General features: G+C 40.6%; 1 protein-coding gene across 1 annotated transcript in view; it reads left to right on the top strand.

The window, feature by feature from the left end:
* Positions 1-4,594: 4,594 nt before the first annotated feature.
* PIWIL4 (piwi like RNA-mediated gene silencing 4) overlaps positions 4,595-20,146 on the top strand; it is a gene marked incomplete at its 5' end in the record, with an annotated part of 96,315 nt that continues 80,763 nt past the window's right edge. The window contains 2 exons of the mRNA XM_084895378.1: positions 4,595-4,775; positions 10,250-10,354. Coding sequence (XP_084751504.1) covers positions 4,637-4,775; positions 10,250-10,354 — 244 coding nt within the window. The remainder of the gene's footprint in view (positions 4,776-10,249; positions 10,355-20,146) is intronic.

The following is a 20,146-nucleotide window of genomic DNA, read 5'->3' as shown; positions in this document are numbered from 1 at the left end:
ATCAAGGACAAGATAAAGTTGTTGACTCTCACCACTCCTATTAAACATTGTACTGGAAATTCTCACCAGTGCAATTAGGTAAGAAAATAAAAGGCATGGAAAAGAAGTAAAAGCACTTCTCTTTGTAGATAATATAATCTTATATATAGAAAATAATAAGGAATCCATTGAAAAAACTACTAGAACTAATAAATGCATTCAGTAATGTTTCAGGATACAAGATCAATCTATAAAAATCAATTGTCTTTCTAAACATTTTTAGTAAGCAAAGTGAAAATTAAACTAAGGAAACTTGTTTACAATGCCATCGAAAAGAATAAAAAAATTTGGAATAAAATTAACACAAGAAATGCAAAACCTTTGTTCTGAGAACAACAAGTATGATAAAGCAATGAAAGAAGCACTAAATATTGTTACTGAGCACCAAAGTTGGAGGCTTCTCACTTTTTTATTTTAAAATATTCTAGAAAACTGTTAACTATGACATTTTGATATTGATATTAAGGATAGACATATAGATCAATGAAATAGAATGGAGAGTCTAGAAATAAATCTTCCCATATATGGACCATTGACTTTTGACAAGGGTGTCAAGACAATTCCATGGAGGAAAAAAAATAGCCTTTTCAATAAATGGTGTTGGGAAGACTGGATATCCACATGCAAAAGAATAAAGTTGGACTCCTACATCACATTATAATGTTAATACAAAAGTTAACTCAAAATGGTCAGAGACCTAAATACATGGTGCTCAAAAGTAGGTTTACAGTGATGAGTATATGAAACAGTCTATTCTTGTATTATTATTTTTTTAACTATAGGCACAGTGCACAAAATGTGTGCACTGGTAGAGTCTCTAGCAGCTGTTGGCTGCCAGCTATCAGCCCGGGCTTCCCTCCCTTACCCAGGCTGGCCCCGCCCCCTATTTGATCTCCCAGGCAACCTCCCTGTCGAGGGGACAATTTGAATGCTATGTTTTTATTATTTAGGGTAATTGTATTATTTTCCATGCAAACAAGTGTAAATCTAATTTTGCCCCACCTTGTGTAAGAGTCAAAACTATAGAATTCTTAGAAAAGAGCGTAGGGGAAACATCTTCATGATATTGAATTTATCAATAATTTATTTGATATGACACCAAAATTATGGGTATCAAATGAAAAAAATACATAAGTGGGGACTACATCAAAATTAAAATGTGAAAAGACAACTGATGAAATGGGAGAAAATATTTAAGACCATCTATAATAGCCTATAATAATAAAAGCATAATATGCTAATTATACTGGACAGCCAAAAGACCTGGACATCATTCCAAAAGTCCTTCCAGCAAAGCTGTGGTGGTGGGGGCCAAGACAGAGGTGGATAAGGGCAATCAGGCAGGCAGACAGGCAGAGTGGTTAGAGATGATGAGGCAGGCAGGCAGGCCAGCAGTTAGGAGCCAGTGGTCCCAGATTGTGAGAGGGTGCAGGTCAGGCTGAGGGGACCCACCCTCTCCATGCACAGATTTTGTGCACTGGGCCTCTAATATTTATCATAAGAGATTAATATCCAAAACATATAAAGAACTCCTACAACTCAACAACAAAGAACATAATTCAAATGGGTAAAATACTTGAATAGACATTTCTACAAGAAAAATGTACAACTAACCTATAAGCACATGAAAAGATGCTCAACATCACTAGGAATGCAAATAAAAACAACAAAGAGATACCGCTTCACCCTAATTAGGATAGCTAGGCATTATGAAAGGGGAAAGAGAAAGAGCAAGTAAAAGAAGAGAGAGAACAAATGTTGGCAAGGAGTTAGAGAAATTGGAATCCTTGTGCCTTGCTGGTGGGAATGTAAAATTGTACAGCGACTTGAAGAAGTTTGATGGTTCTTCAAAAAGTTAAACAAAGAATTTTCATATCATCCAGCAATTCAATTTCTATGTACATACTCTAAAGAATTGAAAGCAGAGGCTCATACAGACAATCTGTAACTAATGTTCATTGCAGCATTGGAAATTGGCAAAAGGTGGAAATGTTTAATCCAAATGTCCTCCAACAGATGAACAGATACATAAAATGTGGTATATACATACAATGGAATATTATTCATCTTTAAAAAGAATGCAATTTTGACACATGCTAAGCATGGATTAACTTTAAAAACATATGCTATGCCCCAGCCCGTTTGGCTTAGTGGATGGAGTGTTGTTCTGAGGACTCAAGGGTCCCAGGTTTGATTTTGGTCAAGGGCCCGTGCCCAGGTTGTGGGTTCAGTGCCCAGTGGGGGGACGTGCAGGAGGCAGCCAATCAATGGTTGCCTCTCATCATTGATGTTTCTATGTCTCTCTTCCTCTCCTTTGTCTCTGAAATCAATAAAAATATATTTTTAAAAAAGGAATCAGAGAGCTCTGAGAAATTAAAAACATAACAGAAATGAAAAATCAAATGTTTAGAAAATAATGAGGAAATCTCCCTGAATATAGTGCAGAAATACAGATATAAAATAGGTAAGAAAATTAGAGGGCAAATCAGGAGATCTAACATACAAATAACAGAGCTCCAGAGAGAACAGAGAAAACAATGACACTGCAATGAAATGATTTTTTTTTTAAGTCTCTAAAGTGAAGGACATGAGTTTCTAGATTGAAATGATCTACTGAATGCCCAATAAAATGGTTGAAAATTTGACACAAATCAAGATGTATCATCATGAAGTTTCAAACAATGAAGAAAAAGAGAAGATTCTCCAAGTTTTTAGAAATAAAAAACAGGTTCTATACAAGAGATAAGGAATAGAAGGGCTGCAGAATTCTATGGCAACAGTGGATTCCAAAAGACCCTGGTGCAATGACTTTAAGATTCTAAGAAAAAATTATTTCCAATGTAGAGTTCTTTATCCAGCTAGACCTCTATTTTAATAGAGAGTAAAATAAAGACACTTGTAAACCTATAAGGACTTGGATATTTTATCTCCCATAGACCAGTTATCAAAAGGCAACTGCAGATATGCTCTTCCCAGAAAGAGAAAAAGATGGGATTCACAAGTAAGGGATCCAGTGCAGGAGAGGTATGATGGGGAAGAGAAATCCTTAGACAGCAGCTGTGCTACCACAGGTATACAGAGCAACCAACCAGTCCAGACTCTGAAAGAGACTTTCCAGAAAAGATGGAAAGGTAGAATTCCTCATGTGTCTGAACTTATTAAAAGATTTACAGTCCTGGCAGGTGTGGCCTAGTTGGTTGGGCGTCCTCCGGTGCATGGCAAGATTGCCAACTCAATTTCTGGTTAGAGCACACACCGTGGGTTGTGTCTGGATCTCCAGTGCAGGAGACAGTGATGGATGTTATGCTGTCACATTGATGTTTCTCTCTCACTCCTGCTCTGTTCCTCTCTTTCTAAAAATAAAAAAATAAAAACTCTTCTTAAAAAAAAAGATTTACACAAGGATGACGAGTGTGGGAATTAATTAGTGATATGGACATTAAAAATCAAGCAAATTAAAGAACAAGGCAATTATTAATTCCAGAAAGAAAAAGGTTATGACTGGGTGTGGTTATCACTGGAGTTTACATAGTCATGGTCATGTAAAATGCTCAGCTTATCTGTTTTAGGAAGGTGAAGGAGGCAATAAGTATCTGAATAGATGGTGAGCATGAATGATAGCTAAATCCTTGTCTTCCGAGGTAGAAAATCAACATATACCTAACATTAAAAATAAAAAGCAGCTAAATGAGCATTTGGTTATATGGTTGTAAATAGTAAGTTATCAACCAAAAGAAGTGAAAGTGATTGCCTCTGGAGTGAAATGGAGGCAGATGGGGTCCCTTGTATTTGGTTATAAGCCTTGTAGAACTATTTAACTCTGTAAAATAATGCACATTTAGCTTTCATAAAATTAACACAACCCCCCCACCACCACCCACCCACACACACACACACAAAAAAAAGCACCCAAACAAACAAAAACAATCTCATGCTCCAGATAAAACTCCCGGCTTTCCCACTTGCTATCAAATCAAATTTTTCCTGAATTTGATTTCCTCACCCGTAAAATTGGTTGTTATAGAGATGGAAATGGATTGTGAATACGGAAGTGCTTGGAAACTACAAGCGTTGTCTAATGACAACAACAGTGATTAAACACTTAGAATCCAAAAGTTGGGAATCCTCAACCTTCATTTATTCCATTACGTTCGTTCTGTGTGTGAGTGAGACGCCGTAAACATAACCTTACCTCCCACTCCGCTGTCCAGTACCTGCCCCCGCTCCTGCCTGTTCCGGGTGGCGACCTGTTCTTTAGGCTTTGGTGCTAGACTTCTCTGAATTCGGATTCCCGCTGGGCCACTAAGACCTTTTCCTTAGCTTTTTCTGAGTCTCAGTTTCCCTGCCCGGGAATAGTAAAGCCTCTCTTGCCAAACTGATCGAGGGCAAATCCTTCGCTTTGGTCTGTAACTAAGGGCGGCCCCCTAGCTTCAGCGCCTTCTTGGGTGCGCAGGACACCCTGGGGCCGGGAGGAGGCGGCTGAGAGCGGCTGGGGGCGGGGACCAGCGCGGTCACTATGGCAACCGGAGACGCTCCGGGCTCTGGACCACGGGCGTTGAAGCTGGGAAGGCCGGCGGCGAAGACACCGGCCCGCGGCATGAGGGTGGAGGACCCGCCGGCGGCGGCGGCGCCCCAGGCGGGCAGCGGCCCGGAGCGGCTGGGACCGCCGGCCGGGCTGGGGAGCAGGGCGCGCGGGGAGCCCGGCGACGGCGGCCCCTGGGAGCCGCACACGCAGTGTGAGTTCCCCTGTGCAGAGGGACACGCATTGTGGAGAGCCGGTGAGCAGGACGCTGGGGGACCCCGGGGTGCGGAGGCTGGCTGAAGCCGGGGAGGTTTGGGAGGGAGAGGGTGGAGCTGCTGTTTTGGCGAAAGGAGAGGTGATGGCACCCAAGTCCATTTCCCCAGGTAGCCTCCCACTTCATTGGCTGCGTGATTGGCCTGGAAGGTAAGGGGGGGGGGGGGGGGGTAGCGGGAGGGGAGGGGATGTGTACATAAAATGTATCAAAATACAGAGTCATTAAAATGTTATATGTAGCCGAAACCGGTTTGGCTCAGTGGATAGAGAGTGGTCTGCGGACTGAAGGGTCCCAGGTTCGATTCCAGTCAAGGGCATGTACCTTGGTTGCGGGCACATCCCCGGTAAGGGGTGTGCAGGAGGCAGCTGGTCGATGTTTCTAACTCTCTATCCCTCTTCCTTCCTCTCTGTCAATAAAATATATATTTTTAAAATGTTATATGTAATATAAATAATATTTCGGAATATTGTAGATCAATATTCACGGAAACATGTAGATCATGTTGGCCAGTTCCGTTTACAGACCAGGAACCTGAGGTCTAACCTGGAGGAAAGGAAGCGACTCTCCCACAGTCACTCAGCCAGGGCTGGAGAAATACTTCAAACACGTGAACTCGTCTCTTGGGCTTTCGGTCCATAAATTATTACCGAATCCTTTTAAAATATCACAACATTGGGCCACTTTTTACCTTGCTGTCTCCTCCCTGCCCTCCCTCCCAAACGCACAAAAGGCAGTTCTGGGCCACAGTCACAGCCCACGCTGTGGTTAACGGGAGTCTGTCCGCGCCAGGTCGCAGTGCTCATCCATACTGATCCATGGATGTACAGGAATGCTGATGGGGAAGATAATAAGCCAGAGAGGTCGGAATCCCAGCGGTCTCCAGCCCTTCTGCAGCGTTGCCTTGTTGGGTCTCTGGAGAGCTGTCTCCACTCCGCAGCTACCTCCCAGCTCAGCGGTCCCTGGGGGGAGGGTTGGGCTGAAGAGGCTCAGTCTCCCGCAGGGGGGGGGGGGGGGGTCGGAGAGAGGGGGATCACAAACCAGTCCTCCCACAAGACCTACCTCATCAAGAAGCCCCAAAACCTCTGCCCCCTGGTGAAAGGGCCTCTTCCCTCAGCGTCACCTCCAATATGACTGATTATGATACATTATTTCTCTGCATGCAGAGGCCTTAAAGCAACGTAATTCAGTATATGAAAGTATTTTAGTATATTTAAGTAATTCCTTATTTTGACAAAATTCTCATCTAGGACTTTTCTCATTAAAGATGCTATTGATAGAATGTAAAGGTTCTTTATTCCCATGGCGGTAGGTGTAAAAGGTAGAATTAACCATTCACTCATCAACTCAACAAATACTGAGTCCTTACTTCATGCCAGGCATTGGGCATGAAAGTTGCAGGGAAGTGAGTAATGAATTGAGGCAGGAGTCTAAACTTTCTGTAGATTGCAGAGTCATTTAGAGTTCCCTCCTTAACCTCCCCAAAAACCTCCTTTTAGGGCCTCAGCCTAAGTAGAGACAGGCTGTTCACACTCACACAAAATACTCAGTCAATTTTCAAATGTTTTTAGTCTATTTTATGGAAAGGTCTGCAGTCTCTCTACAGCTTGAACTCCCTAATCAGGGATCTGTTCTCAAATATACACAGATAGAGTATGATCCAATTCCCATTAAAGTGATATAATTTCATCCTTGAATTGTATAAAGGTTAATTTGAGCACCTATTAAATCTTTCATAGATTCAATGTTACCTTTAAAATAATTTGTAGCCCACACACCATGATGGTTGACCTCCTCCAATGTTCTCCAGTTTACTAAATCACTGAATCCAGTATTCTAGGTATGATCAGATTAGAATAGTCTGGTGGGACTATATCCTCCTTTGATCTGAACACGACACTCCTATTAAATGGATCCAAAATTGCCTTAGCTGTTTTGGCAGACATTTTATACTATTAACACATTTAACACATTTTATACTATTAAGTGCAGTCTATGACATCCATAATTCCTAAATACAAGTTGGTATAGTTATCCCCCTGTACCATCCTGTGGATTTTATCACTTCATTCCAGGTATAGAAGTAGCTCTTTGAGTCCTGAAAGTTTGCCCTTTACCAAGTTTATGCCATTCTCACATTTGGTTAGTTTGCTGGCATTTTCTACATCCAAGTGAGCAAATTAGATGGTGACCTCAACAACTCCAAGAAGAGCCTCTAGAAGTCCCTGACCTGTCAATCAGCATCTCAGACATGGGCATTGTGTCTCCTACAAATGCACTTTATCAAATGCCTTGCTGAAATGCAGATACGTTGTGGCTACATCTCTCTAATCTAGCTTGGTTAGTAACTTGGGTTGGGAGAAATTAGGTGTGCAAGACTTTTAATTTTTTTTGATGATTTTTTGTGGCTTTTGGAAGTTACTTTTTCACCTATAAGATAGGAATAATTATACCTACCCATAAGGTGATAGTGAGAAGGAGAGATATAATGTATATAAGATGCTTAAGGCATGGTAGCATTCAATAAATTATAGCAATTGTTATTAGCTCCTAATAAAAAACAAAACAGTTTAGTCTGGAATAATGTTGCTTTCAGCAGTCCTTAACACAGTAATCACAGCTCTTCATTGTACTCATAATCAATCTGTTGACCAATTCATTCAAAATGTTGGTGAAGATTGACATTAAACTGCTGCTAATTTTTAATTTTTCTCTCCCTCCCTCCCTCTCTCACTTCCTTCCTTCCTTCCTCCCTCTCTCGCTTCTTTCCTTCTTTCCTTCCTTCATTTCTCTTTGGGGTCAGGGAATATTTGCCTATACTAGCTCTTCAAAACCGTAGTGATTTCCTCTATAAATTCTTCTAGCAGCTGGGCTGAAATTTGTCAAGAGACTTGAACTTAGGACAGGTGGTCTCTTCCTCTTTACTAACTTGTTTTAGGCTTTTCTTCCTTCTTAGCTACATTTCTTAAAAGCCTTTCTGCCTAAATTTTAACCAAAAAAAGTTTAAACCAGAGTTAAGCTGGAGTAATGCTGATCCCATCTCATTCCTATGACTCCTAGCTTTGGGGAGACAATGAGATGCAGAAGGTATCTCACCTTGTCCTTGTCTCAGGGTGTGTGGGGTCCTCATGACCAGGCCTGACCCAGGGCCACGGCCAGAAGCAGCAGATCTCTTGCCCCATTTGGGCCAGTCTGCACATAAGCCACCCTTATTCACTTGTGTTCTCCATTGGTTAGTTTGGAAAAGATGATGCACCTGCCATATCTTTGTGAGTTTAAAGCCAGCTATTAAATAGCTAAGGTATTTTATTGTTTAGGTGTTCCATGGTTCTTTGTGTTGAGACTAGAACTACTGGTTCCCTGACATTCACAAGGCTGCATTGGCAGACATGCATGGAGAATAGTCTTGAGCTCTATCCAATTTTTAAAAAATATATTTTTTTTATTGCTCTGAGAGAGGAAGGGAGAGGGAGAGGGAGAGGAAGGTAGAAACATCAATGATGAGAGAGAATCACTGATCAGCTGCCTCCTACACACCTCCTGCTGGGGATGCAGCCTGTAACCCAGACATGTGGCCCTTGACCGGAATCAAATCCAGGACCCTTCAGTCCCCAGGCCAATGCTCTATCCAGTGAGCCAAAATGACCAGAGCGAGCTCTATCTAATTAAACAATGCTTGATTCTATTTGACTATACATTTGCTAAACATCTGTTATTATAACAAGCTCTGACTAAATAGACATCCCTGCTTTTAGGTTAGGGTATTAATGGTCTGGTAAGGAAGATATGTTACTAGTTATATAAGTAATTGTATATAAAGTAAATAAAGCCATATATAAATTGCAATAAATGAAATTAAAGGAAGAGGAGCATGCTACGAGGAGAAATAACCAGGAGCATTTTGAGAATGTGGAGTCAGGGAAGGTTTTCCTAAAGAACTGAAATTTGCCTAGCTGGTGTGGCTCAGTGGTTGAGCATTGACCTATGAATCAGGAGGTCACAGTTCAATTCCTGGTCAGGGTATATGCCAGGATTGCAGTCTCAATCCCCAGTAGGGGGTGTACAGGAAGTAGCCAATCAATGATTCTCTCTCATCATTGTTGCTTCTCTCTCTCCCTGTCCTTTCCTCTCTGAAGTCAATAAAAATATTTTTTTTAAGAAAAATTTGCCGAAACCAGTTTGGCTCAGTAGACAGAGCGTCAGCCTGCGGACTAAAGGGTCCCAGGTTCGATTCCGGTCAGGGGCATGTACCTTGGTTGCAGGCATATCCCCAGTAGGGGGTGTGCAAAAGGCAACTGATCAATGACTCTCTCTCATCGATGTTTCTATCTCTCTATCTCTCTCCCTTCCTCTCTGTAAAAAAATCAATAAAATATATATTAAAAAAAAAGAAAAAAGAAAAATTTAAGGCTACACCTGAAATTTGAATACAAGTTCCCTGTGCAAAAATACTAGGAGAACCACGCTTTAGGCAGAGAAAATAGATGTGGGGACGGGCAAGAGGGCCATGTTACAGCTCAGAGAACAAGAGAGAAAGGCTGACAGGAGAGACTGGAGAGACAGACAAAGTCAGATAGCACGGAGCTGAAAAAATATAGCTAAGGTACTTCGAACAAACAACACAGTTCTCCACTATTGCAGTGATGTCCTATAGGGACAGGTTAGAGGCCAGGACAAAGTCATAGGTCCATAAGTGGTTCACTACTACAGTTCAGATTCAGTCTCTAAAAATGATGATTAAATAGTGCTGAGGCTGTTCTGTTATATATCTGGATTGTAGACTCCATGCACACATCTGAATTATTCATTGCTATGTCCTTTGCCCCTAGCCAAATGCCTGGCACAGAGTAAGTCTTTAATAGTATTTTATTAAACAAATGAAAGTGTTCTTTTTTTTAATTTTAATTCTCACCCAAGGATATTTTTCCATTAATTTTCAGAGAGAAGGAAAGACAAAAAAATATTGATGTGAGAGAAATATTGATTGGTTGCCTCTTGCACATGCCTTACCAGGACCCCAGCCAGGGAGGACCTGCAATCGAAATACTAGTATATGTCCTTGACCCAGATTGAATTCAGGACCCTTCAGTCTGCAGGCTGATGCTCTATCCACTGAGCCAAACCAGCTAGGGCTAAAAGTGTTCTTGAAGCTAATGAAGAAAACTCCATGTATTTCCACATAATACCTAAAAGAGGTATCTTAAACCACCCAAAAGTTCAGGAATTAAAAAACAGTTTGAAGCCCCCCCCCAAAAAAAAACAGATCTTCCCCCCCCAAAAAAGAGTCTACAGGGTTTATCATCTGCATTGGTATAGAAGGATATGTCTTTTAAAAAAAAATTACCCATATAAGTGTAATGGCTAGAAGGTTGGGAAGAATTTATGGTACATAACCAACTTTGTTAATGTCTTTATAGGGAAGAAATTTTTATATTGTGAGCCACACAAGAGAATTAAGGAAGTACTGGAAGAAGAACTCTATATTAAGAGAGATGAATGCCACATTAAAAATCCACCTGCAGGTAATCTCGGTGACAAATGAGTGGACAGTATTTGTGAAATGGATATGAAATTGCCTATTTGATTGCAGAATGATTATTTATTACAAAATTATGACTATCAAAAGACAAATGGCTCTTTGAGGAAATTACTGAAGTAATTTTATAAATTATTTGCCTATATCCAAACAAGCTGTTATATTTAGAAGAAAAAATTACTAAGTATCAGTATCTACATTGCTATCTCAGATTTTTTGAAGTTATTTCTATTTAATGACAAGCAGAATTTTTCACCAAGCGCCTGAAAAGGACAATAACGTCTTTGATATTTATCAGTATACTATAGGTATGGCCAATAACAGTGGTTCCCAACATTAGATTCCATCACAATTACCTAGGAGCTTATCAAAAGCAGATTGCTGGAAACTGCTCAGTAAGTCTGGGGTGGGGGTCAAGAATTTGCATTTATATCAAGTTCCCAGGTCAAGGGGCCGTGCTGTGCAAATTACTGACCCAGAAGAATCTAAGTCATTTAAATAAGTCAACTTATCCAAGGATTTATTGCACATACATGTAGCGTATGAGTTACATGGCATTGAGAGCTTCTACTGGTGGTTCATTGGGGAAAAGACATGCTCTAGAATCAGAATTCCTCACAGATGTAATTTTGAGACTGCTGGAGCCCCTCATTTTCAGTTCTTCCTCATGATTACTAGCTGCATGCTTCATGCCCTTCAAATCATCAGTTTTTTATAGAAACTCTCTTGGGTACCAGCATTGCTGGGAGAAATAAAATAATTGAAAACATGACTCTGAGGATTGTTGAACACCAGGTAGGAAAGGCCTGAATTCTCTAAAAATTCCTAAGAGCAGACACTGCAGGCCGCAAGGTGCATAATTTCAGACTCCTGACACATTCGCCTTCTTTTTCAAAACCAGCCAGAGAAACATCTTTTCAGGTCTTCCATTTCACTGATTCTTACAGAAGAGACTAGTAAAGTGGGCAATTTTGTTCATGTGGTACCTGGAAGGAGAGTTACAGTCTAGTTTGAACTCCTGTGAATGGATGGAGAGTGCCCACTAACCTGTTTCCATGAAACGAAGACTGCATACCATTTCCCTGGTAGTTAAACATGGAGTAACCTATACAATTATATTTGGGGCTTACTTTCATTTATATACTTATAAATTTAATAGAGGCCCAGTGCACGGATTTGATTTGTGCACTGGTGGGGGGTGTGGCCTGCAGGGATGGGCTCCCTATGGGAGCACAACCCATCCCTGTCAGCATAGCAGCTGTGGACCTGCCCTCTGAGTGACTGCTCCCGCCAAGGGAGTGCTGGTCATCCCTGCCAGCTGAGTGGTGTTCCCACTGTGGGAGCACACTCATCACCAAGGGGCAGCACCTGCATTGAGCATCTGCCCCCATGGTGGTCAGTGCACATCATAGTGACTGGTCAACCAGTCATTCTGGTCATTCTGCCATTCAGTTGCTGGGCTTTTATATATATATAATATATATGATTTATATATTATTTGGATGTTGAATTAATATTTTTAAATATATATGTATTTTTATTGATTTCAGAGAGGAAGAGAGAAGGAGAGACAGAAATATCAATGATGAGAGAGAAACTTTGATCTGCTGCCTCCCGCACACCCCCACTGGGGATCGAGCTGCAACCCAGGCATGGGCCCCCACTGAAATCAAACCGTGACCTCCTGGTTCATAGGTCAAAGCTCAACCACTGAGCTATGACAGCTGGGCAAATGTATTATTCTTATTGTATATATTTGATTATAAGACAGGCTATGTGAATAGGAGATATCATAACCTTTTCAAATATGTTCAAATAAAATAGAGAATGCTTGGACTGCATTTTAATAATATCCACTAGAGGTGGCAGAGAAGTACTATTTTAGGTTATAAAAATCTTTCAAAGCTGAAAATACTTTCTTTAAGGTTAAGTTTTAAAGGGACTCTACTTATGGAAAACAAACTACTTTCTTTTCCTCTTCCTCCTCCTCTTCCCCTCCTCCTCTTCTTCTACTACCTCCTCCACTTCTTCTTCTTCTTCTTCTTCTTCTTCTTCTTCTTCTTCTTCTTCTTCTTCTTCTTCTTATTATTATTATTATTATTATTATTAAATGTCTGAAAGTCCCATGTCCTTGGCCACAAGCTTAGTCTCAGAGTGTCGGCAGCTCTGGGCCAGCCACTGGACCTGCTGGTGCGGAGTTACTGTGCTGCAGTTCTTTAAATGCATGGTGAAAGGCATGGCTTCTCTTCCGGAAAACACAGCTTGTTACCCACTCTTAGAATTCTGCATAAAACTTTTAGGGATTGGATGGCTCTTACAGATGTTGAGAGTTTAGTACACTTGACCTACGGGCTCCATTTCTTTATCTTTTGTTCCTCTATCATTCCAATTAGGTTTTTGTTTCCATGAATCCAGGATAACTTTTCTCTTCCAGATTTCAAATGGCTTTCCTCTTGAAGGTCCAATCCAATGATCTTGAAGTGCAGATACAATCCACAAACTCATCAAACTCAACTTTTCTGTAGCATCTGACACAGTTGTTTACTTCTTCCCTGTTAAAACACATTCTCAAATAGCCTCCAGGTCCCCATGCTACAACTTCCTGGTTTCATTCATACCACTTTGGAGAATTTTTGCTGTCAACTTTGGAGAATTCAATCACAGGCCCTATTCTCTTATCTATACTGACTCCCTGGGTGGTCATATCTAACCATATTGTACTCCAAGATTGATTTCTCTAGCTTCTGCTTTCCCCTAAAATCCCAAAAGCCTACTTAACTTTCCACTTGGATATCTAATAGGTCCCTCAAACCTACCATGCCCAGACAGAACTCATGTTCTTACTCCAGCTTTTGAAATCCCACTTTTCAACATGTCCGACCTTCTCAAGAAATGGTACCCCATTCACTCAGTGGAGTAAGCCAAAGACCTAGAAGTCAAATCCTTAAACTTCATATCCAGTCCATCAATTGTTGAATCTACATTTGAAATATAGCCTAAATTTCCCCAACTGCGGCCTTGCCCAAGCCTCTATCATCTCTTGCAGGCTCAGCAGTAACATCCTATAACAGCTTCTACTGTCCTTTATTCTCTGCACAGAAATCAGAGGGACGTCTTATATGTAAATCTTCACACATCGCCTCTAAGCTCAACACTCTCCAATGGCTCCATATTAGTCTTTGTTTATGTTTTAATCTCCTTCTATGGCCAACTCACCTCTATGAACTCATCTCCTATACTTTCCTAATCCACTCTACCCATATAGGCTTTCTTGATATATTGGAGCAGGCCAAACCTACTACCCCTACCACCACCCCCACCTTTACACTTCACTTAGAACATCAAATATCTTCCTCTCTCTTCATTCAAATTTCACTTCAGATGTCATTTACTCAGAGGCAACCTCTCTACCAAGTTAAAATAGAAACTATCCTCCCTCCCAAGTTACTCTCTAAGCCTTTATATTACTTTATTCTTTTTTCTATCACTTCCTGAATTATATATTAATTTGTGTACTCCTTTATTGACTCTCCCACTAGAACACAAGCCTCCTGAGGACAGAATCTTTATTTTACTTACCACAAACTCTCACAAAAGCCATGTGCTATAGCTGTTATGGCTTTTTTGAGATATAGGTGTTACCCATTTTTATGGATGAGTAAACTAAGATTTTGAGAGTTTTCTTTTACTGTCCAAAGTTATGCATTAAGTAGATGGGAAAACCGAATTCCAAATTCAGGTCTGACCCCAAATGCAATTGACTTTCTTTTTTATTGATTGATTGATTGTTTGATTGATTTTAGAGGGAGAGAGAGCAAGTGAGAGAGAAAGAGAGATTTGTTGTTCCACTCATTTATGCATTCATTGGTTGATTTCTGGATTACTCTAACTGGGGATTGAACCCGCAACCTTGGCTTATTGGGATGATGCTCTAACCAACTGAGCATAGACCAGGGCACCATTGACTTTCTATTCACTGTAGTGCCTCCTGTGACATATTCTGGCTAAATCTAGTGGCTTGAGGTTTCTGCAACATTTGACATAGTTGATGGCTCTCTCCTTAACCCTTCTTCCTTCCTCAAAGTCCTTGATACTACAATGTCCTCATTCTTCTCTTTTCTGGCTAGTCCTTCTAATCCTCCTTTATGAATAGTTTTAAATGACCCCCATTTTCAATGTGGATGTTTGCCAGCTATTACTCAGAGTCTTCTCATCTTGTTTCATGAGTTCTCCCTCAATTGAGTCAGCTATTCCTGTAGTTTCCTCCACTATATCACTGCCATGCTTCTGAAATCTGTGTCTCCAGGCTAACCCTCTCTTCCCAGATGTCCCATAAGTACCTAGGATCCACGTCCAAAATTAAACTCATTAAGATATCAGGGCTTGCCGGGACCGGTTTGGCTCAATGGATAGGGCATTGGCTTGGGGACTGAAGGGTCCCGGGTTCGATTCCGGTCAAGGGCATGTACCTTGGTTGCGGGCATATCCCCAGTAGGGGTGTGCAAGAGGCAACTGATCGATGACTCTCTCTCATCGATGTTTCTAACTCTCTATCTTTCTCCCTTCTTCTCTGTACAAAATCAAAAAAATATATGAAAAAAAAAAAAAAGATATCAGGGCTTGGCTCATGATCCAAACTGTTGGCTAATATGCTAGCTTCCTCTTGCAAACATATGGACATACTTATTTCCAGATTATCTCGGGTGAAGAGAAAGGAGGGGAGAGAAAGAAAGATGTGACAACAGAGTCGACATTCACAGTTGGCAGCAGCGGCTAGAGCTGTGTCCCACTGTCCCTGCTGGCCTCTCCACTCAACTGTTAAATGTTGCTCACCCAGTTCCCCAGTCATGTGGGGCATATCACACCCTATTTAATGTTTACACGTTCACTGCACACTTCCTCTTCTTGTGGTAAAAGTAGGGAAAAAGTATTTCCGTGGCATTCATGACTCCAGTAAAAGTAGAAAGAAAATAAGACAAGAAGAGCCAGTTATTTTTTTAACCCTGACTTTACTTACTTATATTACCTGGTTTCACTCTCTTTTAGAAGTTCTCTAAGATAGATAAACAATATATACTATTTCTTAGGTATACACAAGTCATTCTAAATTCTAGGGACTCCAAGGTATATGCATGTATTGAAGCATGTTTGTGGAGTTATGTATATATTAGTTGGGTTCATTTGAATTTTTAAACAATCCATTTTATAGACTCTCACAATGATATGATTGCTGAAGGTGAGATCTCAAAAAGTGTCCAGACTGGGCTTCCCCTCAATCAATGATAAAACACCTACACATGGGCACATAACAAAGTGCATGTAGGTATACCTACTGCAGAAATTCTGCCATTTGTTACGAGGGGGATTTGTCCCAAAGTTAAGCAACTCAAATTATGTCATGTTTTAATTGTGACTGAGTTAATAATGTCAAGAATCCAGAAGCATTAGACTTAAATTATGTATGTGCTTTTTCTCTTTTTCTTTGGTTGGTAAGAGATCAAAAGTTTCCCCTCTTTGGGTTAAGTGAAATTGGTAATAATAATAATAATAATAATAATAAATTAATTAATAAATAATAAAACCCAGAAGTTATGTTTATGGACATCTAACAGAGTGAGCAATAGATTTCTTTTGGGATACTGCTGTTTGGGTAGGAATAGGGGACTCTGGATAAAGAGCTGTGAAGTCTTCTGGTGCCCTCGGCTGCACAAGTTGTCCCATCTGTTCTTATGGTTGTGCTGTGACAACAGTTAATAAGATCTGTGAAGACCATGCAATGGCCAAGATGTCCTAGGTGGTGGTTACTGTGTCCCCATACTTAGGTTTAGGGAATGGCATCAGTGGCCACAGGAAAAATGGGCCAGGCCTCTAAACCCTCTCTTCTCTGGGCTTTTGATATTTTTCCAGGCTCCTGAAGCAGAGACATATGGGCTCAGTAAGAAGCATTGGATGTTGTGTTGAGGGGTGAGGTAGATGAAGGGTGTCGATAGATAGATAGATAGATAGATAGATAGATAGATAGATAATGGGAATACTAATTATTATCATAATGACTATCATTCACAGTGTGTCTTCTGGACATGAGAGTGTTTACGAATTATCTCTCTTAATTCCTGCAACAACCCTGTGCTCTTATTATTCCCATTTTGCAGATCGAGGCTCAGGGACATTCCATGACTTGCCCATTGTCACACACTGAACTAGCTTATATTTGAATGCAGGCTCTTAACCATTGCTTTTATACTGTCCCTCTTTAAAAAACGACTACGGTATGTTAGCAAATAGTAGTACACACACACACACACACACACACACACACACCCCAAAACCAACACCAAAACAAAAGTTGGCACATTTCCCCTGTTTCAGCCCCAGTTTAGATTCAGAACGGAGGTTTCATCACACACATTCCTGACAGGTGAGAACAGGGCCAGGACCCCCAGGAAGGTTCTGTGCATCCTGGAAAAAAGAGGAAAAAAAAGAAATGCAATTTTCTGATCAGCTCTCCTGTCAGGTGAAAATGGAATTTGGGGCAACTTATGGAAATTTCTGGACATATGAGAATTTAGCAGACATCATCATTCACATATTTTTAGCGATTCCCTGAAGATTTCCCCCTCCTTACAACTTTTTAAAAAAGAAGAGGTAAGTTTGGGAGGAATGCATTATGGAATGATTTATCTTTAAATGATTTATATGTTTCTGAGAAATTCTACAGAAGACTTTGCCGAGATAAAACTAATATTCTAATTTAATGTTTCCACATTGCAAGGGCTTTTGTATTTTTCTGACTAAGACCTGTAGAACTTTAGTAAGTAGTCATGATAAATTTGATTAATGAAGCTTCCTAGTTTTCTCTTCCTCATTTCCTTCCCCAATGACTTTCAATAGTGTCCTGCCAAATCCATTCATCTGTGTCTCTCTGTGCTAATGGCTAATGCACGGAAGTTTAATTTAGAGTCTGGTTTATTTATTATGTTTAGTACCAACTGAGAAAATGTAAGATGTTGCTCAGGGAGAGTGGATATGTTTGTTATTGGTTCACTCATTCAACAAAAATGTTTCGTTTACCTACAATATGCAAGGAATTTACTGGACCCCAAAGGCATGTCAAGATAATTACAGAATCTGGAAGACAACAAACATAAATTTAAATCATTTACCTTTTTCTTTCTCTGATCATATCTGACCGTGTCTACACAAAGGAGGCATAGATTATATGGCTCTAAACTGGCTTTTCAGGCTCTGATGTGCATTATGCACAGCCCAGAGGCAGCTGAAGAGAACACAAATATTTTTAAAGGGTGAGCTTTACTTCCCTGAAAGACCAGGCCAGGCCCCATTGGCTGTACTTTCCAGCATAAAGGCGTGGTTTAGTAACTTTAAAAACACACATAAGCCCTATCTGTGTGGCTCCATTGATTGACATGTCATTCCATACAACAAAAGGTTGCAGTTCAATCTCAGGTTAGGGTGAGTAGGGGAGGAAACCGATGTTTCTTTCACATTGATGTTTCTCTCTCTCTCTCTCTCTCTCTCTCTCTCTCTCTCTCTCTCTCTCTCTCTCTCTCAAATCAATAAATATATCCTCGGGTGGGGATTTAAAAAAACACATAACTGAAAAGGTCTCTGAGTAGAAAGGGCTGGGGGCATGAGAGGAGGAGAAACAAGAATGTCTGCTAGAGTCTGAGTTTGGAGAAAAAAATTAATTCCTTTCTCTTAGCTTCACTCTTGTGCCTGCTGCCCTTTCCCTTTTCGGGTCCAGCTGCCAACACAGGTCTCCGGCACTGCTCCCCCTTTGTGTTCCTTCCTCCTACAATAGAATGCACGTGGCCATGACCTTGGCCAGAGCTGAGGGAGCTGGATTTCTCTTTAAGGAGGCAGCTGCTTCCGAGGGTATCCGAGCTTCTTTCCAGATGAATATATCATCTTTCTCCAGTAGAATATATCATCTTTCGTAACCTCTTCATCCAAACATCACATCAGGTCAAAGTAATGCTATTTTTTTCCAGCAGCCTCTACCCTTGAGTACAGAACATACTTATGCACATATTATCCTTCTAGGGTTTGTTTGTTTTTCATGCATTTCTGAACATCTGCATTTCAAGTATTTTTTTCCTATTTAGTTGTAAACTTCCAGCTATGCTTGTGATTGCATCTGAAAGACCTCAACTAAATCAGACTAGTGCAAGTCTTCTATCTAATTGGCCATGGTTTTATTACATAGTTCTACCAACTGATTTTAAACTGTGTCCCATTTACCTGACCTTCCCACAGTGCAGAACAAATCTACATCTGCTTCCTTGGTCTCTTATGGGGTGCCTTGCACAGTGGGTATTTAATCATCGTTTGTGGGCTCCTTGATCTGAGAGTTTACTACCCAGAGGATGGTGAGCAGCCCTTATCTATCTCTAGATGAGATGGAATAAGAGGAACCTGGTTTGAATGATGGGGGAAGATTTAGGTTAGATATAAGCAACAGCTTAAACCTTGTAAGTCTTGACAGAAGGAGATTGTGGAGTTTTCCTTGAAAGTTTTTGAAGAAGAAGGAAGAAACTAATCTTGTCAGATAGCTTCAGCTGCTGTTCAGGAGAGGGAGAAACAAACATTGTCATTCAGCTCAGAGAATTAGCTCAGTCACGATGCCTCTATGTTGGTGTCCCTCGTTAGGGCACCATAATGCCAGGGTTCTTTCCCCAGCCTTACAAAGGGTTCAGCGTTCTGGAGAAAGGGGCTGTGCGTAGATTATTAAGGAGTCCAAGGATGAAAGATAGTTTTGAAAGGCATTGGGGGTCAGAGGAGCTTCAGCTAAAGGGAACTGAAGACTCTCCTTGTCTCAGGACCCCATGCTTTTATTAAACACAATTTATCCAAGACAATGTGGAAATATACACTTCAAAGAGTAAGGTATCAAAGGGTTTAGAAGCATTATCAGTTTGGGGAATAGCCTACCACTTTTCAGGTGTTTGGCCAACACGAGGCAATAAAATGCCCTGAGCTGTCTGGCAACTAACAATCCTATTCAGGTTTGGGGGAAGTGCCAGTTAGCCGTTTCCAATAGGTAAACTACATATGACTCAACCCTGTTGAGCTCCCCAAGCTTCACCAACCTTTTGGTGAAACTCTTGTAATTATTACATGCTGGAATTGGCTCTCGGCACCTCTAGAAATGGAATCCAAGTCCATACTTACTGTCCCTTTCCAAATAATAGCTCTATTTATTAAGTGTATGGCACTTTTTCTCCATTTTATCGCAATCTTGTTATAATTCTCTAAGGTAGTTATTATCATCCCCATTTCATAGATGAGACATACTAGGTTAAATAACTTGCCCAAAGTCATATAACTGGTAGGTGGTGAAGCAGAGACTAAAACCCAGATCTCCTACCAACTCAAAAGCTGTGCCCCTAATCATTACATGGTATGAAATCCTTTAGCAAGGGATCAGATGTCAGTGGGCATCTTTGGACCTGTAGAAAATGTATGTCATTGAAATTTACAGCTTCCAAAATGGGAAAGACAACTTGAGCACTAACCTGAATTCACTACCGTATTGACTTGGGTCACAGATTTCTACACAGTAGATTTTTCACCAAATTTGTGTTGAATGAATCTGAAAATGAACTAATTGTCTTTAGGATATGGAGAAAAGCCCAGTGCAAATCATTACTAAACCAATACTTATTGAATGATATCAGTGTTTTAGTCTCTAATCTGCCTTGTGCCAATGTGTAGGCAGCACATTCCAAATATTTTGCTATAGTGTTTTCTAGTGATT

Source organism: Pipistrellus hanaki (assembly GCF_964339955.1).
Source record: "Pipistrellus hanaki genome assembly, chromosome: 9".
Taxonomy (NCBI): Eukaryota; Metazoa; Chordata; class Mammalia; order Chiroptera; family Vespertilionidae; genus Pipistrellus; species Pipistrellus hanaki.
The sequence above is the reverse complement of the archived record's forward strand: the minus strand, read 5'-3'. Positions and strand labels throughout refer to the sequence as shown.